The sequence below is a fragment of the Nansenia antarctica genome (genome assembly GCF_963989245.1).
Source record: "Nansenia antarctica genome assembly, chromosome: 19".
NCBI classification, from domain to species: Eukaryota; Metazoa; Chordata; class Actinopteri; order Argentiniformes; family Microstomatidae; genus Nansenia; species Nansenia antarctica.
The window spans coordinates 12,745,834-12,768,333 of record NC_137692.1 but is presented as its reverse complement, the minus strand read 5'-3'; the positions used below and the strand labels follow the sequence as shown (position 1 = coordinate 12,768,333).

General features: G+C 44.8%; 1 protein-coding gene across 1 annotated transcript in view; it reads left to right on the top strand.

The window, feature by feature from the left end:
* Positions 1-22,500, top strand: part of grik4 (glutamate receptor, ionotropic, kainate 4) — a gene marked incomplete at both ends in the record, with an annotated part of 174,973 nt that overhangs the window by 62,909 nt on the left and 89,564 nt on the right. Inside the window, 3 exons of the mRNA XM_080549354.1 lie at positions 2,935-3,100; positions 13,178-13,356; positions 19,324-19,377. Coding sequence (XP_080405480.1) covers positions 2,935-3,100; positions 13,178-13,356; positions 19,324-19,377 — 399 coding nt within the window. The remainder of the gene's footprint in view (positions 1-2,934; positions 3,101-13,177; positions 13,357-19,323; positions 19,378-22,500) is intronic.

The window sequence follows — 22,500 nt, the reverse complement described above, 5'->3', positions numbered from 1 at the left end:
AAAGGGATAAAATAAAATAAAATACAATTATTGGGCCAATCGGTGTAATTCCATACCTGTCCCATCTGTATGGCAAGACCTATCATCGAGTATAATAAAAATGGTCCCGGTGGTGTCAGAGAATAAGTTTGTGACATAGGAACGTACAGAGACCGTTTTATAGTCAGACAAAATCTTCTTTAAGTGCTGGTACAGAGTGGAGCTCTAGCAAAGCCATGGTGATTACACACTGCTGTGCTGGCAATTGTTAGCCAGCCATACTGGAAGGGCAGAGAGAGGGAGAAAGAAAGAAAAGAGAGAGAGAGAGAGAGAGAGAGAGAGAGAGAGAGAGAGAGAGAGAGAGAGAGAGAGAGGGGGGGGGGGGGGGAGTAGTACACTTTCTGGGCTGGCAAGAGCTAGCCTGCAATTCTGGAAGGACAAAGCGAGAGAGTGAGCGGATGAAAGGAGGGGCGGCAGACTGGAGTGGTGTATTTCCCCAGTGTGGCGCGCCTATTACCCGTGTTTTTCGTAGCTCCTCCTCAGGAGGAGAGAGAGTGATATTTGGCCGACCACAGTGGCGAGGCCGGCGTGCACCTGTCAGGACGGGACATCGCTCCATCCATCCCACCGCTCCCAGGGACTCCATTACCCCCCCCCCCCCCCCCCCCCCACCGATAGGCTGGGAGGGTGAACCAATCAGCCGACAGGGGATATAGGGGCGTGAGGAGGGCGATGTGCGGGAGCGTAGAGCCGCAGTGGCAGGGCAATCTGCTGTGATGAAGAGGCTTCTCTCTCATGGCCCCAGCCGTCCCAGCGTCCTCCACCATCCCCTTCAAGCCCTGCTGAGCTCTGGATGGCTGACCTGACCGCCTGACCACCTGACCACGCTGACTCTCTCCTCTCTCTCTCTCTCTCCCCCCGTGCCCCCTCAACCCCCCCCCCCCCCACACACACACACCCCCACCCCCAAACTCTGAGGCCTGCTGCCGATACACATCAGCATAAACAGAATCAGAGAGGGATGGATTCAATTGTTTTTTTTTCTTCTTCTGGGAGTCGAGTGGGATATACTTGCGGTTGAATGGGTTTTGCAATGTTCTAAAACTTTTGCAGGTTTTGTATCTTACTAGGCCAGACCCATCATAAATGTGTCCATCGGGGCTGGTAGATGTTGGCAGGCAGGGCTTATATTCCGACTAAGCATCCCATCTTCCACTGTACGTGTGTTTATCCTAGCAGAAGTGTTATGATTGGATCCTCAGCAGGGACGCTGAAGGGAACACACAGATTTATACGGTACATGAAACCCAAGCTGTGAGAACAGACACAAGTTCTATTCGGAGATCCCTGAACGTTTCACAGTGTTTGGAATTGAAGGGTTGAGGGTTTGTCCTTATTGATCCTAATCTGGGGGCGGCTGTGGCGCATGGAGCCGGCGTCTAATGATTGCAAGGTTGGCAGAGCAGCGGTTCGAACCCTGGCTAGCCACATGTCGAAGTGTCCTTGGGCAAGACGCTGAACCCCAATTTGCTCCCAATGAGTGGCCCGCTGCCTTGCATATTAGCTTGCCACCATCGGTGTGTGAATGTGTGTGTGTGAATGTGTGTGTGAATGTGTGTGTGTGTGTGTGAATGGGTGAATGAGAGGCCATTGTAAAGTGCTTTGGAATGAGGCGCTATATAAGTGCAGTCCATTTAGCATTTAATCAGAATTTTTGTTAGTCTACTCAGTAGTAGTGAATCACTGCTCTAGCTTTCTTCTGACATAACAGTGCCGTTGGAAAAAACAATCAAACATCTCTCTACTCTGATCCGAATTTTCCACAATTGGTGTAGAGAGACTGCTCTTTATTTGATCTACACTAGCTGACAATCGAGTGTAATTCAGTGGGCGTCTTCAGAGAGACAGAATGATCATTCAATTAATTCTCGTTAAAATGTGTGTTTATTGGTTTCAGATACAATATGTTTCTAATTAGTCTGATGAGAATATATAATCATATAAAAACACTTGTCTCTTTGTGCGCTTTCCTTGAAAGAACCACACTTGAATTGTTCAACCACGTTGTACAGCTCTATAGTGATGTGTTTGAGGTAATGACTGTATTCTCGAACAAAACATACAGGGTTTCAGGAGGGAGGAACGCAGCAGAACATTCAGATAGAAGCATGTCCTGCAGACTAGACATTTCTCTGCTTACTGGGGGTGGCTGTGGCTCAACCGGTAGAGCCAGCGTCTAATGATCGTAAAAAATCGGCAGCTCGCAGTGGTTAGAATCCCCCAGTGGGCCATGTGTCAAAGTGTCCCTGAACAAGGCACTAAACCCCTAATCGCTCCGGGGTCACCTATAATGGCTTTGACCCCTTGCCTAGATGCCCCCTCTAGAGCATAAATGCATTCTGTTGTACTCTGTGCAATGACAAACTTTGAGTCCCTTTCTCTTTCTCTGTCACAGCCAATAGGCACATCACATCAGCTCTGTACAGTACATTTCTTGTTGCAGTGTTATGAATGTTTAACCCATCTGAATGAACCCAGTCCCTCTTGGTGGTAATATATTCTACATTCCTTGTCTTTGAGAATAGGCAGTCCTGTCGTCTCAATAATTTACATATCATGTAAATCATTTTTTATAAATAATTTATTCTGCAATGCTGTGAATGTTTCAATATCATTGGATGAACATGGGCTAGCTTTATTTGTCAGTTCATGTTACATGTTTCTTTTTTTAAAGTTATTTTTTCTGAGCGGGGCAGTCCCACTCATATTTGTTCATCTTATTGACAGATATAGTAGAGATTTAGACAGGAAGGATGGGTGAGAGAGAGAGCAGGGATGACATGCAGGATATGTCCCCGGCCGGAATCGAACCGGGGACCCTGCGGTTACATGGTCAACGCTTAACCCGCTACGCCACCTAAGCGCCCCAAATGTTTCTGTTTGGTGTCTTTGCAGGTGCCGTATGTGAAAGTGGCCCCTGAGGACATCCTAAAGGTGCAGTTCCCTCGTTTCACCACCCTGGACCTCCGGCCCACCAACACAGACATCAGCCTGGCCGTCGCAGGCCTGCTCACCTTCTTCAACAGCACTACCGCCTGCCTCATCTGTGCTCAAGATGACTGTGAGTACACACATGCACGCAGGCGTGCGCACACACACACACACACATACACACACATTTGTCTAAGTAAGTGAATCATCTATCCATTAGTCTTCGGAAGAAAAAGTAATCTATGCTCAGGCCAGGCAAATTACAAATACAATGACAAATACCTGAAGTGCTGGTGACTCACATCACGGTCTCATCTCTCAGAGCCTCTCACCTTCGTCATTCTGTAACACACATTTCAGGTCAGAGGTGTGGACACTTCTATAGTGTAGGCTTGCATGCTTTTAATAGACTCTCATGAACATAGTATAGCCTACTGTAGCCTACTTGTTGAAGTCGCGTCCTCTCTTGTCAACAGACACACAACGCACATGGCTATTCCTGAGGGTGTATGGCTGAAAGAGAAGTGATTAACACAAATAGGAATACTACCGCCAACCCACGTTTGCTAACAAAGTGTAGGTATTTAGTGAATGTAAAACTGTTGGTTATGATATCAAGTGGGTTCTTCATCGGTTCAATTTTCGTCCTATGCCAAAAACCGGAAAACTATTTTTTTCACAACAAGACTTGTTTGGCTCGATTGTGAGGTTTTACAATTCCCGACATGCAGACTTTTTCACCAGGCTGTGACACATTATTTGTCTGTCCACTCCTCTTTCAATACTCTGTGTTCATCTTCACCTACCGGTAATTGACGAGATCAAAATCACAATAGGCCTATTATATAAAAATCGAAACATTTCAAAATACGGTAATAACATGCATTCACTAGATATTTCCATTTAAAATCAATTGGCTAATAGAATCACAATAAACATAAAACAGGCTCTTATATAGTATATAAAAGAAGGCTAATAAAAAATGATCAATTCATTCATTCAGCACAGCTGACCGCAGGTGATCTTGTGCCTTTTATACTCAAATAGAAATGCTTGAAATTGAATGGGGGTGTCTGTAAACATGCAAGTTAAAGTGCATACATACAAAATTGTAATTTACCTAAGTGGGCAATTACATAAGCGTGCCGCCATTGGTGTGGGAATGTGTGTGGGAATGTGTGTGTGAATGTGTGAATGAGAGGCCATTGTAAAGCGCTTTGGAATAAGTGCAGTCTATTTACCATTTACATATAAATATCCGATGAGCGACACAGACACGGCTCAGACAGTTAGTCCATATTTTTTTCTGACTCGGAAATATTCATACAACTCCATTTACACTAGTTGTAGAAATTGTGTGCTAGAGGAAACGTTACACTTCATAACATATTGTATTCATAACACAATGTATTTGTTGTATCATAACACAAGGTATTTACGTTTGTATTTATAGTAAGGCAAGGCAAGTTTATTTGTATAGCACATTTCATACAACAGGGGCAATTCAAAGTGCTTTACATGCATTATTTAAAAATACAGCAAGAGGAGCATAGTAAGAAAATAAAAATGACAATGAATAAAAGCAAATATAAGAAGTAAATAGATAAAACATTTAAAAAGACAATAGTTAATGGAAAAAAGACATTGATAGAAGTGTTTGTGTTTAATCATAACTGCTGCAAAAACATGAAGGTTTTTAGCTTAGATTTAAATATTTTAAGGGTTTGGGCCTGTTTGATTTCTTCAGGGAGTTTGTTCCAGGAGCATGCAGCAGCGTGACTGAAAGCTGCTGCACCGTGTTTTGTTTTTACTCTTGGAATGATTAGCTGATTAGCCTCAGCTGACCTTAGGGACCTTGCGGGAATATAGGGTGGGAGGAGATCTGATATATATTTTGGTCCAAGACCATTTTGTGATTTGTATGTAATTAGGAGGATTTTGAATTAAATTCTCTGAGAGACTGGTAGCCAGTGCAGGGATCTCAGGATTGGTGTAATGTGTTCAAACTTCTTTGTTTTTGTTAGGACCCTAGCAGCGGCATTTTGGATGAGCTGCAATTTACGAACAGCTCCTTTAGATAGGCCTGTTAGTAGACCATTACAATAATCAAGTCTACTCGAAACAAATGCATGGATGAGTTTTTCAAGGTCTTGCTTGGACATGAAACCTCTCATTCTTGTTATGTTTTTCAGGTGATAGTAGGCTGATTTAGTTATCGAGTTTATGTGGCTGTTGAAGTTTCGATCGGAGTCTAGAATTACACCAAGATTTCTGACCAGTTTTTTAGTTTGAAGAGAGAGAGAATCAAGTTTTGCACTGACTTTCGATCTTTTGTCAGGTGCACCGAATACAATTATCAGTAGAGAAACTCTACAGGGGGGTCGAGGGGACGGAGGGGTTTCAGGAGGAACAGTTAGGGTGTAGCCTGAAGAGATGGGTCTTTAGTCTAAGTGGGTCTAAGTGGCGAAAGATAGGGGGTGACTCTGTAGTCCTGACAGTAGTGGAAAACTCCTCCCACCAGCACGGTGCCAGGACGGTGAAAAGTGGTGACCGGGTAGAGCGACTGGCTGCTGCATCCCTGTAGAGGTGGTGGTGCCAGTCGGCCAGCAGCGGTGGAAGAGCGGAGTATTGATATGGGGGAATTGCAATAGAGAGAGCGATTTGTTATGAGCAACTTTATGCAGATATAAAAAAGGTGGGTCAGGCTTAAAAGGCTATTCCACAGAAGTGGTGCCTGATAAGGAAAGACATTCACACAGACATTCACACAGCCATATACAGTAACTCACCCTCTGACACACACACACACCCATACACTGACACCCATACACAGGCATGTAACCCAAACTGCATTTACCGTCTCTGACTGTATAATCACCAAGTAATGCATTTACACTTGAACAGTTATTTTCCCCACCACCCACCACCTACATGCACACTAGTACATGCACACACACACACACACACACACACACACACACACACACACACACACACACACACACACACACACACACACACACACACCAATAAACACATTACTCTGCTAGTCACTCCTAGCCATCACTCTTTATCTCCCACTTTCATCCCAGTGTGACATATGTGATGTTGCATACACTCATCATCACTAACCTCCTTGAGTATTCAGCCAATCAAGCAGAAGATTCAGCATCTTTGAGCCTCGGAAAAGCGCTATATACTGTACATTTAATGAATTATTATTATTATTATAAGATTAAACCTAACCTGTTCCCACCCTCTCAGGCCCAGACTCGACGGCGCCAAAGCGCAATTTCGGAGCCAATCTGATCTCTAGCCACACAAGTGTTTTCACACCGTTGCAAAAAGAATCTCTGGCCACGTGGAATCACATATTCAAGTACACTGGGCATGCGCGTGCCGCAGTGACGTGCGGGGAGGTCAATGGTTGGGGAGGCGCCGGCTAATATCTGAGCCAGATTTACACAACAGCAATTTAACCGTGGCCTTTATATTTCCTTTACGTTAATCAGTCAAGACCACTTAGATCAAGACATTTTCGGAAGCTGATCATAAACTCCTCACATGGAGCAGAAACAGAGTCTGTTCCACAGAAGACAAAAACACAACATAACCAACAGACAGTGTTGCCAATATCGTGTAGTGCATATGTTACGGTACATGTGGGAATACGGTACATGTGGGAAAACTAGGGTTAGGGTTAGGGGTAGGGTTAGGGTTAGACATCCTAGCATGTACCAAGTCACCGTAGCACCTAACCCTAACCCTAGTTTTCCCACATATACCGTATTCCCACATGTACCGTAACATATACATTATTATCAGCCAAAACACTGGCACTGGCTCTCAGAGCCAGATATACACACATATGAACCTGATAGAGGTAGCTTCAATTCACCATTCAATTGGCAGGTTGCACAATACTATTACCGAACCTTTCAGCCCACGACCCACAAAATAACGGTGCCAGAGACTTGCGACCCCCACTATCCCCCGCACTATTCACACGCACTAATAGGGCTACACATTCACACGCACTAATAGGGCTACGCTATTCACACGCATTAATAGGGCTACGCTATTCACACACGAATAGGGCTACGCTATTCAAACTAGGGATGGCCACGACTCAGGTTTTTGCCAGTCGACTTGTCGCAGGCTAAAATCGATTAAACTCCCGAGCCTAGTTGCGGTAGCTAACATAGGATTGGACAGTGGCCGTTTTAGGTAGGGTGAGAGAGTCAAAGTGAGAGAGTATGAATAGATGGATGTATATGAGAGGCTGCTTTTCCTGTGTACATTTTCTACTCTTAGAACTTGCCATTGTTGCTAATGACAAAGTGATTAAGTTGCGGCTATGCGCAGTGCACACTTGTGTAGGCCTATCAGGAAAATAAGTGACGATTTGATTAAATTGTATTCTTTCTAATTCAAGTTTGTTCGTTCTGTTATTGAATTAATCATTTGATTAGTTTTGAATAAGCCATTCAACCGAGAACATCCCTAATTCAAATTGCATGAACGACACAAAATAACATAACAGCCTAACAACTAGAATATTAATTTATATCGTAATTACATTTAGCAAGCTTACCCAATGAGATGGATGGGCACTATGCTTGGAGCACAATAACTCCAGTCTGGGTTTCATTATTTTGGAAACGGAAACTCTGAGATCATCCTCCACGTTCAGTCGCGATCTGTACTGTACTTATTTTATATGTAGGCCAGTGCGCCAGGGACGGGTGCTTGGTTTTCAAGGTTTAGTCCTGGTGATGGGGACAAGGAGGGTGAAATATAGATGACACCGCCTGCCTGCCTGTTCAGCTCTGGGCTAGCTCCAGCTTCCTGCTTGCCTGTATGCTGCCTGCCTGCCTGTAAGCTGCTCCAGTCGTAGGAAGCTCAGGCGTGGCCCCGGCAATGTCTTCATCTCTGTCTGTGTGTCAGGCAGTGTTACATTTACATTTTTACATTTTGGGCATTTAGCAGACGCCTTTATCCAAAGCGACTTACAAACAAACACATTTGTCTAAGTAAGTGAATCATCTATCCATCAGTCCATGGCAAGAAAAAGCAATCTGCGCTCGGGGGCCAGAGGCTGTTAGCAGTCAAAACGCTAGAAGAAGAAGGAAGAATTATGTCTTTGTATTATTATTATTTACAGTAGAGAAACTCTACAGGGGGGGGGGGGGGTAGAGGGCGTTTTCAGGAGGGACAGTTAAGGTGTAAGCCTGAAGAGATGGAGGGTCTTCCAGTCTACGGCGGAAGATAGGGAGTGACTCTGCAGTCCTGACAGCAGTAGAGAAACTCTACAGGGGGGGGGTAGAGGGCGTTTTCAGGAGGGACAGTTAAGGTGTTAGCCTGAAGAGATGGAGGTGGACGTCTGGAGTCTACGGCGGAAGATAGGGAGTGACTCTGCAGTCCTGACAGCAGTGGGAAGCTCGTTCCACCGACGGGGCAGCCAGGACAGTGAAAAGTGTGCTGCTGCTGCAGCAAGTAGTCCACTCCGGCCCAGCTCTGGTATGGATGTGGCTGTAGCTCTGGCTGCTCTGCCTGCCTCCCTGTAGGCCTCCGCTGGGTGTGAGGGGCTCATTAATCACCCTGCCTGCTGACAGGCTAATAGAGCGTGTCCGGTTCATGAATATTCCCCCTGCTCCGACTGAGGAGGAAGGAGTGGAGGTGGAGCCGCCCCGTCCAAAGGCACCGCGCGGCACAGAAGGACACATTCATCTAGCTAACCTCCTGTACGGCTATCCTTGGCTAGGGAGCTGCAGCAAGCACTTATACACTGGCAGTGTTGCAGCACCGCATACAATGGGAGGTACAGAGCTCACGCAGGCATTATGCAGTGGAGAAAGGGTTCAAGTGTGTGTGTGTGTGTGTGTGTGTGTGTGTGTCTACCATACTCTATTGAGGGGCAAAGGCCATCCAAGGGGCACCTAAAGTAAATGGACACAACACCATCGATCTTGTATGACGAAGAGGGTTTTGTGGTCATTCAGGGACTAATGGATTTGACTGGATTATAGATAGGTACACACATTATGCCCTTTTATAATCGTATACAAGTCCACACATGAAAGCCAAACAGACAGTTTGATCCAGATGCCTTCTTCTACCTGTCAGGCTGCTGTGCGTCTCTGCTCCACGGAGACAGAACAATTATTGGATGTGTTTGCTCAACGATCCGCTCTTTGCTCAGAAATGTCTTAGTAATCTGTAATTACGTAAAGTTGTAGAGTTGTAGAAAGTAAAATAAAGTAATTAAGGTAGTGCTGGGGACACATGGGAAGGGGAGGGGGAGAGGGTTAACTGGTAAGGGTGAGCTTGAAGAGGTGGGTTTTGAGGGCCTGTTTAAATGTTGGGAGGGTGTCGGCCTTTCTGATGTGGTTGGGGAGGGCGTTCCAGAGGGACGGGGCTGCGGCTGAAAAGGCCCTATCGCCCCAGGTCCGGAGCTTGGTCCTGGTGGTCATGAGGGTGGTTTGGTCGTCAGACCTGAGGAATGAATGAATGAATGAATGAATGAATGTAATTCATTAATAGGCCTAATAAATACCCACCAATGGCCACTAAAGGCTACTAAAGGAATAAGAGTGAGTTTCTTTGTCTCTCTCTGGTTTTTAAGATTTCTCTCCTCTGACTGGTGACTTAATTGATTTGATTAAATTTGAGAAGCAGCATAATGGAATGTTCATGTGAGGTGTTTGTGTGTGTGTGTGGGCGTACATCTGGTGTGTGTGTCTGTTGACTCCCCTGGAGGGAGAGAGGAAGACAGAAAGCCATCTCTGTCTGTCTGGTTTTCCCTCCTGCCTTCGTCAGTCTAATGAGAGTAAAGCAGACAAGCTCAGACTCCGCTGGTCCTTTGGGATGAACGAGAAATAACGTTCCCTCTCAACAGTTAAGCGATGACAGAGGATCACAGCCCTCTCTTTGACTAGCGAGCGCCACTGATCTGTTTCTATGAGACTATCGGCTTGTTTCATTACATTTTTGTTCGACCTTTCCCACTGTAAGGTTATATGGGTTGGTGTGAGTTGATGCTTTGACATGTCATGCGTTTCAGTTAAACAATGGAGGGCCGGAGGAGGAAAAACTATCCAGAAAGATCCCTAACTCCTCTCCAAAGAAATACATCCGATTTCTGATAGTCATTCAGAGTCTGGTGAATTATTTTGCCATTTTGCCATTTAGCAGACGCTTTCAATCCAAAGCGACTTACAATTACGAATTACAGGGACATTCCCCCTGGAGTAACTGAGGGCTAAGTGCCTTACTCAAGGGCACACTAGTAGTGGTGTGGCTTCAGGCGGGATTTGAACTCACAACCTTCCGATCACAAGTCCAACTCACTATCCACTAGACCACCACTACCCCCTTCTTGCTAACATGCATATCCATTCTAGCGGCGTGTGCGTGTGCGTGTGTGTGTGTGTGTGTGTGTGTGTGTGTGTGTGTGTGTGTGTGTGTGTGTGTGTGTGTGTGTGCGTGCGTGTGGCGTGCAGTAAGGTAGGTGAGCTCAGAGGCGTCGGGAGAAGTCGACGGTGTGTGAAAGGAAGAAAAGACTGAGTGACAGGTTTACCTTCATCTGACGGGTGTGACGTGTGGTCCATGTCAATGAGCATCTCACACAACCTAGCATCACACACTACTGCTGCAACACACACACACACACACATACGCACACAAACATGCACGCACGCACGCAAGCCCTCGCGTGCACACACAAACACACGCATGCACATGAACGCACGCACGCACGGACGGACGCATCTCACATACGCACACACGCACGTGCATGCACGCACACACACACAAACATGCTCGCATGCAAGCCCTCGCATGCACACACACCAACACACGCATGCACATGAATGCATGCACGCATGGACGCCTCTCGCACACACACACGCACACACACATGAATGCACGCACACATATACGGGGGCACGCGGCCCTTGAGCAGGCTCATTTATGCTGAACTGATTTCACCAGTTCCGACCATTTCCAACAGTCCACACAACAGTTCAGCATAATGATGCTCTTTTGATTAGTATGGGTTCAGCAGCTTAACACAGAGGTCAAATGACATGGCTGCCTATTGCATATTGTAGTGTTGTGTAGTGTATTGTAGTGTAGTGTAGTGTAGTGGTGTCCCATTTCACCCTTTGGCCCTACATTTTAGCCCTTCATTTGTAATAATAATAATAATAATAATAAATTTAATTTATATAGCGCCTTTCAAAAAGCCCAAGGACGCTTTACAGGGGAATGATCGGACAGACAAAACAGAAAACAAACAAAACAAAACTGAAACAATGACTAGGGTTAGGCATTGGAGAACAGATGAGTTTTGGGGGCTAGTTTGAAGGAGTCCAGGGTGGGGGCGTTGCGGATCACTATGTGGAGGGAGTTCCAGAGGGTAGGTGCGGCCACGCTGAAGGCTCTGTCCCCAAAGGTCCGTAGGTTGGTGCGGGGGGTGGACAGCAGGCCCATGTCAGCGGACCGCAGGTTCCGGGAAGGGGTATGCTGGGGGAGGGGTAGGTGTGTCCCAATTACCCTATTGTGTAGGGGTAGGGACAAGTGGGAGGGCTACATAGCCCTCCAAACCGAGTTTTTTTAGATGCACACTCCAAACAGAGTTCCAAACGGAGTGTTGTGCGAATCCCAGAATGCCTTGCGAATCATGGGCAGGATACTGAAGATCGCACTAGCAACAAAAGAAAGCCACACTTTGTTATTATTTTTCTTTGTTAAATAACGATTTTAAAAGTTAGGAAATCCATTGTATTATCTATATTCAGGTAAAATGTCAAACAACATGTCATGATGTGTGAATAAAAACAAATATATCTCTATCGTTCGAAGCTCAAAGAACTGAAGGAAAAGCATAGCTGACAGCTGTAGATACAGGCAGGAAGAACTTGGTCTGTGTGCATCGAGAGAAAGGGAGGGGGAGAGAGAGAGAGAGAGAGAGAGAGAGAGAGAGAGAGAGAGAGAGAGAGAGAGAGAGAGAGAGAGAGAGAGAATGTGTGTTGCATGCATGTGTGTGTGTGTGTGTGTGTGTGTGTGTGTGTGCGTGTGTGCAAGCTCGCATAGAGTAAACAGATAAAACCATCAGGGTTAAATGAGTCAGAAAACTAAGGGCTGACTGGGGAACAGCTGGGGCGGCTGCTGTAGAAACAAACTAATGAATTAAACTAAAACAGCTCCCTACAGTCTCAGTTGTATTCTCATTGAAATGCCAAAGTACAGTCACCTTGTGTTGTAGCCACACAGCGATTCAGTGTGTCAGTATGTGAATGGTGTCACCAACATGTTTTACACAAATCGTGACGTTAGAATTATAAGGTTCTATCTCCATTTTTGTCAACATGTAGTTTTTTACATAATCTGATCCATTAGGTGTTTATTAATGCCTGTGTGGTGTTATTTTTTTAAATGTTGACATTTTTGAGTTAGTAATTCATAAAATACAAAGGTTCCATCTCACAAAACATAATGGAATGTAAAAACATTGACGCTCAATGTCTCTGAACTACCCTAAACGGAGATAGAACCTTATCATTCTAAGCTCACGAAATACTGTACATGATCTGCTTCTTTAGAAGACCAGGAGTAGAAAAACAGGAGAAGAACAGGAGAACTTGAAGGACCCTTGTCTCCCTCTTGTGAAGCGTTACCCTGAATTAGATCATACTGTAGACTACTGTACATTATACAACAGTTAGTTCCGACCAAGTAATTTGATTGGACAAGAGGCATTCCATGAGTGCTGATATACAGTATAACAGCACTGGGACTTTTAACTATATGTACCACTCCGAAATGACCGTTAATATCAAAGTAGCTAGCCTGCAGATGTTTGTGTTCAGGTTACTAGGCAACAGTCCAGTTGCGGAACAATTTTTTGTTGACGGAGCCAAAATAAATGATTAAATAAACAAACAAATCATAATCTGTTGTCACTTATTACTGTTAACTAATAAACTGCACGCTGTAGAACTGTTGTATAAAAGCAATATCACACTCCAGGTCGTGCTGTTATACTGAATATCAGCACGGCAGTGATTGTCTTCGGGACTCGGCCTGCGGCCTCGTACCTACGACCGAATCACAGCCGTGCTGATATTCAGTATAACGAGTGTGATATTGCTTAATTAGAACTCTAATTGTCAACCTGCTCATACTGTGTCACGATTCCCTGCAGGCTTATTGAACCTGGAGAGACTCCTACGCCAGTTCCTCATCTCCAAGGAAACGTTATCGGTGCGCATGCTGGACGACAGTCAGGACCCCACCCCCCTGCTCAAGGAGATCCGAGATGACAAGACAGCCACCATCATCGTAGATGCCAACGCCACCATGTCACACATCATCCTGAAACGGGTGAGTCTGGCAGATGATAATTACATTTTTCACAATCAAATACATGGGATAATCAACTCTGAGGTGTACGGTTATAGGAAATATATATACCGTATATATATATATATATCTCTGACTGCTATTGTTACGTTGGGTTATGAATGAGTTAAGGGGAGGATATATATTAGAATAGCAGATCACCAGAAGCACCACACAAGGTGACTTTCTAGTCCCATTTAGGAAAAGCTATTATTTTCTGTTAAAGCAACACAAAACTGGAATTCACTACCCACCCATATCAAAGATATAAATACGTACTCCACCTTTACAACACACCTTAAAACATGGCTGTCTGATAACTATACATGTGTGACGTAATCATCGATGCTGCCCCTCCATCTTTGCTACTCACCTGCATGTACTGTATGCCTTGCATGTGCTTGCTGTGACCATTTTTTTTCCCCATGTGCCAGTTGTATTGTATAAGTTATTTTTTCTGAGTGGGGCAGTCCCACTCATATTTTTCATTTTATTGACAGATACAGTAGAGATTTAGACAGGAAGGATGGGTGAGAGAGAGAGGAGGGATGACATGCAGGATATGTCTCCGGCCGGAATCGAACCCGGGGACCCTGCGGTTACATGGTCAACGCTTGACCCGCTACGCCACCTAAGCGCCCCCCAGTTGTATTGTTATCATTGTATGAGCCGCATTGATTGCTGCCATCATCTGTCCCTGCTTGTTCCAATTGTGTGCGATATGTGACACCAGCTGGTGTTTTGAGTAACCAGTTGCCACGGTCATTCTTAAGTTTTTGAACATACATATTCTGAAACTACAGATTGTAAGCTTTCAAATGATGTGTCATACACTGAAATCGGAAAAAAATTGACGACGATATGAAATCACAAAGGACATGCAGGGACTTGTAGCTGGGGACACGCTTCACCTCCATTTCATTGATGTAGATGGGTGAGTGCACTCAGCTCCTAGTTTTCCTGTCCACAATGATCCACAATGATCTCCTTGGTCTTACTAGTGTCGAGGGCCAGGTTGTTGTCAGCGCACCACACCGCCAGATGCTGGATGTCCTCCCAGTAGGCTGACTCATCATTGTTACTTATCAGGCCTTCCGCCGTGGGTGTCATCTGCGAAACTTGATGATGGTGTTCGAGTCATGCATCGGCACACAGTAATAGGTGAAGAGGGAGTAGAGGAGAGGGCTCAGCACACAGCCCTTGTGGCACGCCGGTGTTCAGGGTCAGGGTGGAGGAGGAGTGGTTGACCAACTTGAAAACGTTGTTGGTTAGGAAGTCTAGGGTCCAGTTGCAGAGGGAGGTGCTGGTACCAAGGTCACTGAGTTTGGTGACCAGCTTGGAGGGGATGACGGTGTTGAACGCTGAGCTGAAGTCAATGAACCGCATCCTTGCAGAGGTGTTGCTTGTATCTAGGTGTGTCAGGGTGGAGTGAAGTACCGCGGAGATGGCGTTCTCTGTTGTTCTGTTCTTGTGGTAGGCGAACTGGTGGGGGTCTAGTGTAAAGTGAGTTTTTAGGTGGGCCAGGAGCAATCTCTCCAGGCACTTCATGACGATCGGGTTGAGCACAACAGAGTGGCCCACTGCAGCAGAGTTATTTGGCACCGGGATGATGGTTGTTGACTTGAAGTACATGGTAAATGGTAAATGGACTGCACTTATATAGTGCCTTTTTTGCTGCTCCAAAGCTGCTCCAAAGCGCTTTACAACGGCCTCTCATTCACCCATTCACACACACATTCACACACCAATCGCGGCAAGCTGCCATGCAAGGCGCTGGCCCGCTCACTGGGAGCAATTTTGGGGTTCAGTGTCTTGCCCAAGGACACTTCGACATGTGGCCAGCCTCCTGCGCCACAGCCGCCCCATGGGACATGGGATCAACTGCCTGGCCAGTGACAAGTTGAAAATGTCAGTGAAAACGTTGGCCAGCTATGCAGCGCATGTCCTGAGTACCCGGACAGGAATGCCGTCACGGGCAGCTATTCTGAAGGATGGAAATATTAGGTCAAACAAACCATTTTGAACACTAGAACAGCCGTGCCTTTTTTACCTACTAAAAGAGCCGCTCACTTTACAATGCTGAAGCTGCTATTTACACACAACGACCACTAGTTGGCCGCTTGTAAATTAGCCTGCTTCCTACACAGAAAAACGGCATTGCTGTATACAATTATTGCAACCAAAAGAACCTCAGCAAATGGAGCATTGAACAGTCGCCACTATGCAGATTTTGTAGTGAGGAAACTGAAGCAATAGATCATCTATTTTGGTATTGCCCTCAAGTGTCTGACTTTTGGTTCAGGAATAGCTCCCCAAAAAAACAATATCAATCTAAAAACAACCCTACAAAAAGCACTATTGGGTGATGGAGTATCTGACGGACAATCAATTATCAATATAATTATACTCTTAGCACAAATATTCATTTTTCAAAAAAACTATGCAAGCTCTACAAATCGAACATCATCAGGGACTACAGCATGTGAGACACAGCACAATTGAAACATGACACAAAGAAACCAAGAGAGGGTGATATTGAGAAAGGTAGGATGAGATGAGAGCAGCTGAGGGGTGGGATTAAAAAAGAAATCTCAAGAACTATATCAGTACCAAATGTACCTTAAATATATTAATTGATAATTCATTTTTAAAATGTGAAAAAAAGAAGAAAAAAAAACGTGTGACCTTCCAGTAGAGGGGTGGAGGTGTGTGTGTGTGGGGCGGGGGGGGGGTAATACAAATAGAAATAAAGTCCAAGTGTGATCAGTTGCTTAGCCACAGGCTAAAAGCTGTCTTTGCATGGGGCTAAGGGAGCTCTTAGCCCTAGGGTGAGCACTGTGTGAAAAGGCCTAATGCTATACAATATAATACAAGGTAGTGCAGCATAAACAATATTTGACATTGTCGTTTCCTAAATAATTTAGATATATCACTTTGAAACATTTGAATGCCAAAAATGATAATAATTAATTCTAATTTAAGTGTTAATTAGTGATTTCCATTTTAGTCCAACGTTAAAGTAATGGATTCAGTGCATTTTGCTTAGACACAGACATAAAGTTCATTCTTCCCAAAATGGAGACCAGACTTCTCCCGTCTACTCTAAAGAGCTGTAAAATTGGCTCTGAAGCTGAGGTTGGCTCTAACGCTGTGATTGGCTCCTGGTTTTCCCAGGATAGATGCATGTCCGTAGTGGAGGAGACGGAGACTAGAGAGGAACACAGAACCAGAGTCAGACAGACTGAGTTTGAAAAAAGCATGATATTTATATATGTAGGACACATACTTGCTCCTCCCTCTGTACTTCTCCCCTTCAATTTGATCTCTCCTCATTCTCACACACGGCATCCTGTCACCATGGAAACTCTGGTACAGAGAAAGGGATGGAGGGATGCAGAGGGTGTGAAACAGAGAGAGAACCCTGCTGTGATCTTCTGTTTCACACACTCTGCATCCCTCCATCCATTCCGCTGTGTCACACTCTCTCTGACTCTATCCCTCATCCTTCTCTCCTTCTCTCTCTCTCTCTGTCTCTTATTCTCTGTCTGTCTCCATCCTTTCCATCCCTCTCTGTGTCTCTCTGCATCCTTCCATCCCTCTCTTTGTCTCACCCTCTCTCTCCAGTAGCTCAATTCCTCCTCCATCTTGTCATCCTTCTGCCCTCTCTCTTCTCCTTGTTGTATATCTGTGCTTTGAGGGGGTGTCTGGTGGCACAGTAGCACAGTGGAATGTTGGCAGCGTGTCAGCTCCAGAGTAGCGGAGGTTGGCCAGGCACGTTAAAACTGTTTGTCAACCTGCTACGCCAGTCGGAGGATGTAATTACATGGTCAACTGCAAGAGAGAGCTGTTAAAGAAGTTTCTACACGGAGCAAATTAGCCCTCGTCATGGAACACATTTTGGGGGCAGTTTTCTTGGCAACACCAGCTCAGTGGCCTTGTGGTTAGAGTGTGCGCCCTGAGATTGGGAGGTCGTGAGTTCGATCCCCGGCCCGAGTCATACCAAAGACTATAAAAGTGGTACCTGATGCCTCCCTGCTTGGCTCTCAGCATTAAGGGTTGGATTGGGGGTAAGATCCTGTGACATACCTACGTCATATCTAGGGGGTGTACTACATCAAGCTGCCTCACACTATCCTGCCCTATGGGCCATTGGGCTACTTAGTTTACTTGGCAGCACACCTCATTATGATGTATAATTTGTCAGATTGTTAACATGCATAGCTCCTTATGAAGCTGCAGTCATAGAACATTACAAAATGTATGAAGTGAAGCACCAAATGCTGTGATATGAGGCTATACAACTTTGCAAAAGACAGTAAAGTGAAGTGGTTGTGTAAAGTGGTTGCTTTTGTTTTGATGCTTACAACTTATATCAGTCTGGTCACACGTAAGGTCTATGTCCTGCCTGTTACATCTTATAAGTTTTTTACATGTTATTTTTTCTGAGTGGGGCAGTCCCACTCATATTTTTCAAGGTCTATGTCCTGCCTGTTATTTATATGTTTTTAAAAAAAAGTTTTTTATAAGTAATTTTTTTCTGAGTGGGGCAGTCCCACTCATATTTTTCATTTGTATTGACAGTTACAGTGTAGATTTAGACAGGAAGGATGGGTGAGAGAGAGAGGAGGGATGACATGCAGGATATGTCCCCGGCCGGAATCGAACCGGGGACCCTGCGGTTACATGGTCAGCGCTTAACCCGCTACGCCACCTAAGCGCCCCCTATGTTTACATTAGTTTATATCAGAAGGCTAGCTAGACGTTTTATGCCCTCCTGAAGGCTCCTGAGGGAATGTTTTTCGATGGAGGCTTTAACCTTCTGACTGTAATCTCAGGATTGTGCTGGGCTTAGCTCAGGTAATTTACCCAGCATGGGTGTGTGAACCGCCTGCACCCCGACAGAAAGCTGGGGAACAGAGAGGGCAGAAGAACAACACAACAGAAAGCTCAGAACGCTTAGCTTTATACCAGCAAAAAGGGAAAAAAAGCACTTAATCTTACGCTCGATACAGCCTCAGTAAAAGGTGATAGGAAAGGAATGTTCAAGCTCCTTTCCTTCATGTCTTATACAATACAAACAGTCATTATTATGGCTGCGGGTCAGTAATGTCCAGGTCAACTAGTGAAGAAGGTTCCTGTTGAATTTGTTGAATAAAGGTGTACTAATCACAGAAAGAGATCTAGTGATATTTATCTTAAGTGATAAGATAAATGAGTGAGTGATAAGTGAGTGGGGTAGATAAGTGAGTGGGGTAGTGGTGGTCTAGTGGATAGTGAGTTGGACTTGGGATCGGAAGGTTGTGAGTTCAAATCCCGCCTGAAGCCACACCACTACTAGTGTGCCCTTGGGTAAGGCACTTAGCCCTCAGTTACTCCAGGGGGAATGTCCCTGTAATTCCTAATTGTAAGTCGCTTTGGATAAAAGCGTCTGCTAAATGACAAAATTATTAATTATTAAGTGATGTTTCATGATACATAGAATCAGATTATTATTCTTTTTTAATTTGTAGGGAAAAAAAACATTTTTTCTTTTGTACTCTTCTGTCGTTTACCTTGGTTTCTCATAACAGGAACATCCCTGCCTCGTTCAGCAACACAGAGAGAAGTTTGAATGAATGAAATCAGTTGGACACATGGAGTTGAAATGAAAAAGTTAAAAGTTCACCTCGTCCTTCAGAACCACCGCTCAGTCTGTCTGTGTGGTTTATTCAAATGATAAAGCCGAGCAGAGGGGCTGTGCTGCATACTGAGATATAGAATTATTAATTGCTCCGGAGAGAACCGTCATTAGATAAGAACGTGTCACGTCTTATCAAGATCAAGATTTGATCTCTGGTGTAATCTAGCAAGGCCTGCAGAGCATATCGGAATATCTGACCTCTCTCACACCTTGCCTCTTCTCTTCTTGTCTCCCCCCCCCTCCCCTCTCCCCCCTTTTCTGTGTTCCAGGCGTCAGAGCTGGGCATGCTGTCCGTCTACTACACCTACATCTTCACCTCTCTGGTAAGGATCTCTTGTCCCGACCCGCGCTGCTGCACTCTAATGGAAATTAATGATGTTGGGAACACTCTCCGCTAATGGTGCTGTAGCGATGATTCATATCAGCCTGATGTATGACTCATTAATGGCCCCGCTACAGCCATGTTCCCCCACTCACCCTGCAGTGACTCCTGGCTGGGCACTGGGCATGCTGGGGCAAGGACAGTGATGGAGTGTGTGGGTTGTGTAAGTGTGTGTGTGCGTGTATCTGTGTGTGTATGTGAGGGTGTGTGTGTGTGTGTGTGTGTGTGTGGTGTGGTTATAATTGGGTGCGTTATAATTCTCTTCCATTTCCTAAATAGAGAGTGATTGTGCAGAGAAACATCCTTAATAGCTGGAGCACCATTAAAGTGCCCTAAGCTGTATCCCCCTCTGGCCTTCAGTGATCATGTAAAAAGCTTGAAAAACACACACATTGTCCTTTAGTCATTCTCAGAACAGGATGTGATGCAACAGGATGTGATGCAAGGCCAGCATGTCAGAGAGATTCTGTCTAACATTAGTCTGACCACTGGGAGGTCCACGATGTGACACTATAATACAACTAGAAAAGGACGTTTGTGGAGAAACTTTGTGGTCTTGTGACAAAGTATTGTTTCGGTAGTTGATAAAGGTAGGACTAATAGATAGTCCGATAAATGGATAGATTAGAGAGAGAGCGAGAGAGTGAATATAGAGTGTACATTTGCTTAATGTTTAGTGTAAATGGTATATAAATCTGTAGTTATTTAAGGCCTGGGGTAGTTTTTTTGCCTGGGGTAGGATATGCGTATGAGAAGAGAGGGGAGATACTAAATGTTCCAGTTTTCTTGAACCCATTAATAAGAAGCGAGGGTAAAATGTTAGAATCTAGGAGTTTTGGGAGGGCAGGACTGTTTAGAGTAAGGGATTTTAGGTGTGAGGTAGTGCCAGAGCAGGCAATCATCGAAGGTGGAATTAGATAGATGAGGAGATGTGAAGGGGAGTCATAGTGAGCATGTTTGATAAAATAAAGCACCTGGGGTGAGGGGGTGAGGAGGTTAGATAGGGAGTTAAGAGGGAATGAACAAACAGAATTACCTCGGGTAAGACTAGGGAAAGGGGAAGGACAGTGCAGGACTTCTCGGCTGTGAAGTTAAGTTGAAGGAGTGCTACTGGGCACTGTTGGAGAGTAGAGTGAAGGAGCTTGCGGCAGAGAAGGTGTGGGAGGCAAGTGTTCCCAGGATTGAAGGTTAAGAATATATGGAGGAATTTATTTTTGAAATAATAGCTTTAGAATGTACACATTTTGATTTGAAGCTTAGGCATAACAGGGTTTATACTAAGGTGGGTGTTGCATCAGGTGGACAGAACAGTGTCGAGGGAGTGTGATGTGTGATGTGTGTGGGATACAGGATGAGAATTTAATGCATATGCTGTTTGAATGTAGAGAAATGAAGGGATTTGAAGAAAGGTTGAAAGGATTAGTGGAGAAGCACTGGGGGGGTGGAGGGGGTGGGGATGCAGGAGTGGAAGAGGTCGGTGTTATTTGGGGTGGTGGGAAAGAGGAGGGGAGTGAATATATGGTGTTTAGATTACGGTATGTATTATCACAGGCGAAAGTATGCGAGAAATTCAGCAAGGTTTGAGGGAAAGTGGATAACTGTGTGGAAAGTTTTAAATACAGTAGATTAAAACCAAACATGTTCTAGTGAGGGCACAAGTTCAATCGAATGATGCACTTTTGGTAGTTGGTTCTATGAATTATATTACTCTGATATCTATATTTTAGAATTGTTTATCTTTGTGTTATATCTTTGTGTACAGGTATGCTGCTGCTTAATTTTGTAAAGAATTGTGTGCTTTTGAATAATCTATCCATCAGTCTATCCGTCTCCGTATCAATCTATCCGTCAATCTTGTATACAAGCATTTGTGCATTTAGTATACATGTAGGATCCATCTCATGAAATCTTAGGAAACAAATTGAGTTTATGAGCTATGTTTGAACTTCCACTGTATTTAATGTTTGACACAAAAGAGCCATCTGAGAGGCTAATGATTGTTAACCTGGCAAGTGACTAGTACTGTATATAATTCACTTTCCAGGGATTCACTTTCCAGGAGATGCCACACATCACATAGATAGATAGAGAGTGAAATGCCGTGACTGTTTCTCCGCCTCCTCCCCCATTGCCCTTCCCTCCCTCTGACTCATCTATCCATCTCCAGTCGCCGGCATCTGACACAGTCTGACTAATGACCTGTCAGGTTATTTTCCTGCCTAATTTGTTTCCTACCAATGGTCTCTAGATGCTCGTCAACAGAACAATTCGGTGAATGATCTGTAAACAGTGTTCTGTGTTGCGTGTCTGGGGGACTGGGTGCTTTAGTCATCTTGGCTGGAGTATTTGTTTTAGCTTTGTTTACCGGGGTTGTTTTTGTTTTGTTTGTATGTGCAGCGCAGTCATTGAGAGACGCGAAGGCTGATTGATGGAGGAGGAGCGGTGGGAGGAGATAGCAGCCATCTCTCTTCTTCTGTCGTGGCGGACATGTTGGTTCATAGAATTACAGAAACGCTCCTCTGAGTACTGAACACAACAACTCACCATAGCTGAATCAAGAAGTAGTCTCTCTCTCTCTCTCTCTCTCTCTCTCTCTCTCTCTCTCTCTCTCTCTCTCTCTCTCTCTCTCTCTCTCTCTCTCTATATATATATATATATATATATATATATAGCTATATATCCATCACCTGCTATGACACAATACACACACACACACACACACACACACACACACACATACTCTCACTCATAGAGATACAATATCTCTCTCTCTCTCTCTGTCTCTCTCTTTCTCTCTCTCGTGTATGTGTGTGTGTGTGTGTGTGTGTGTGTGTGTGTGTGTGTGTGTGTGTGTGTGTGCGCGCATGTGTGCGCGTGTCAACCATAACGGCAGATCAGTCGATGAGGTGTTACTGTTGCCGGCTCGGAGATTGATGAGTGAGAATGACTATCAATATGCGATCATTAGGGGTAATGTGGTTGAATGTATGTTGCCCTGGGGAGAGAAAAGGATTGTGAATTCCTTCATTAACACATCAGCCAGATAGCAGCTTAGGAGACGGAC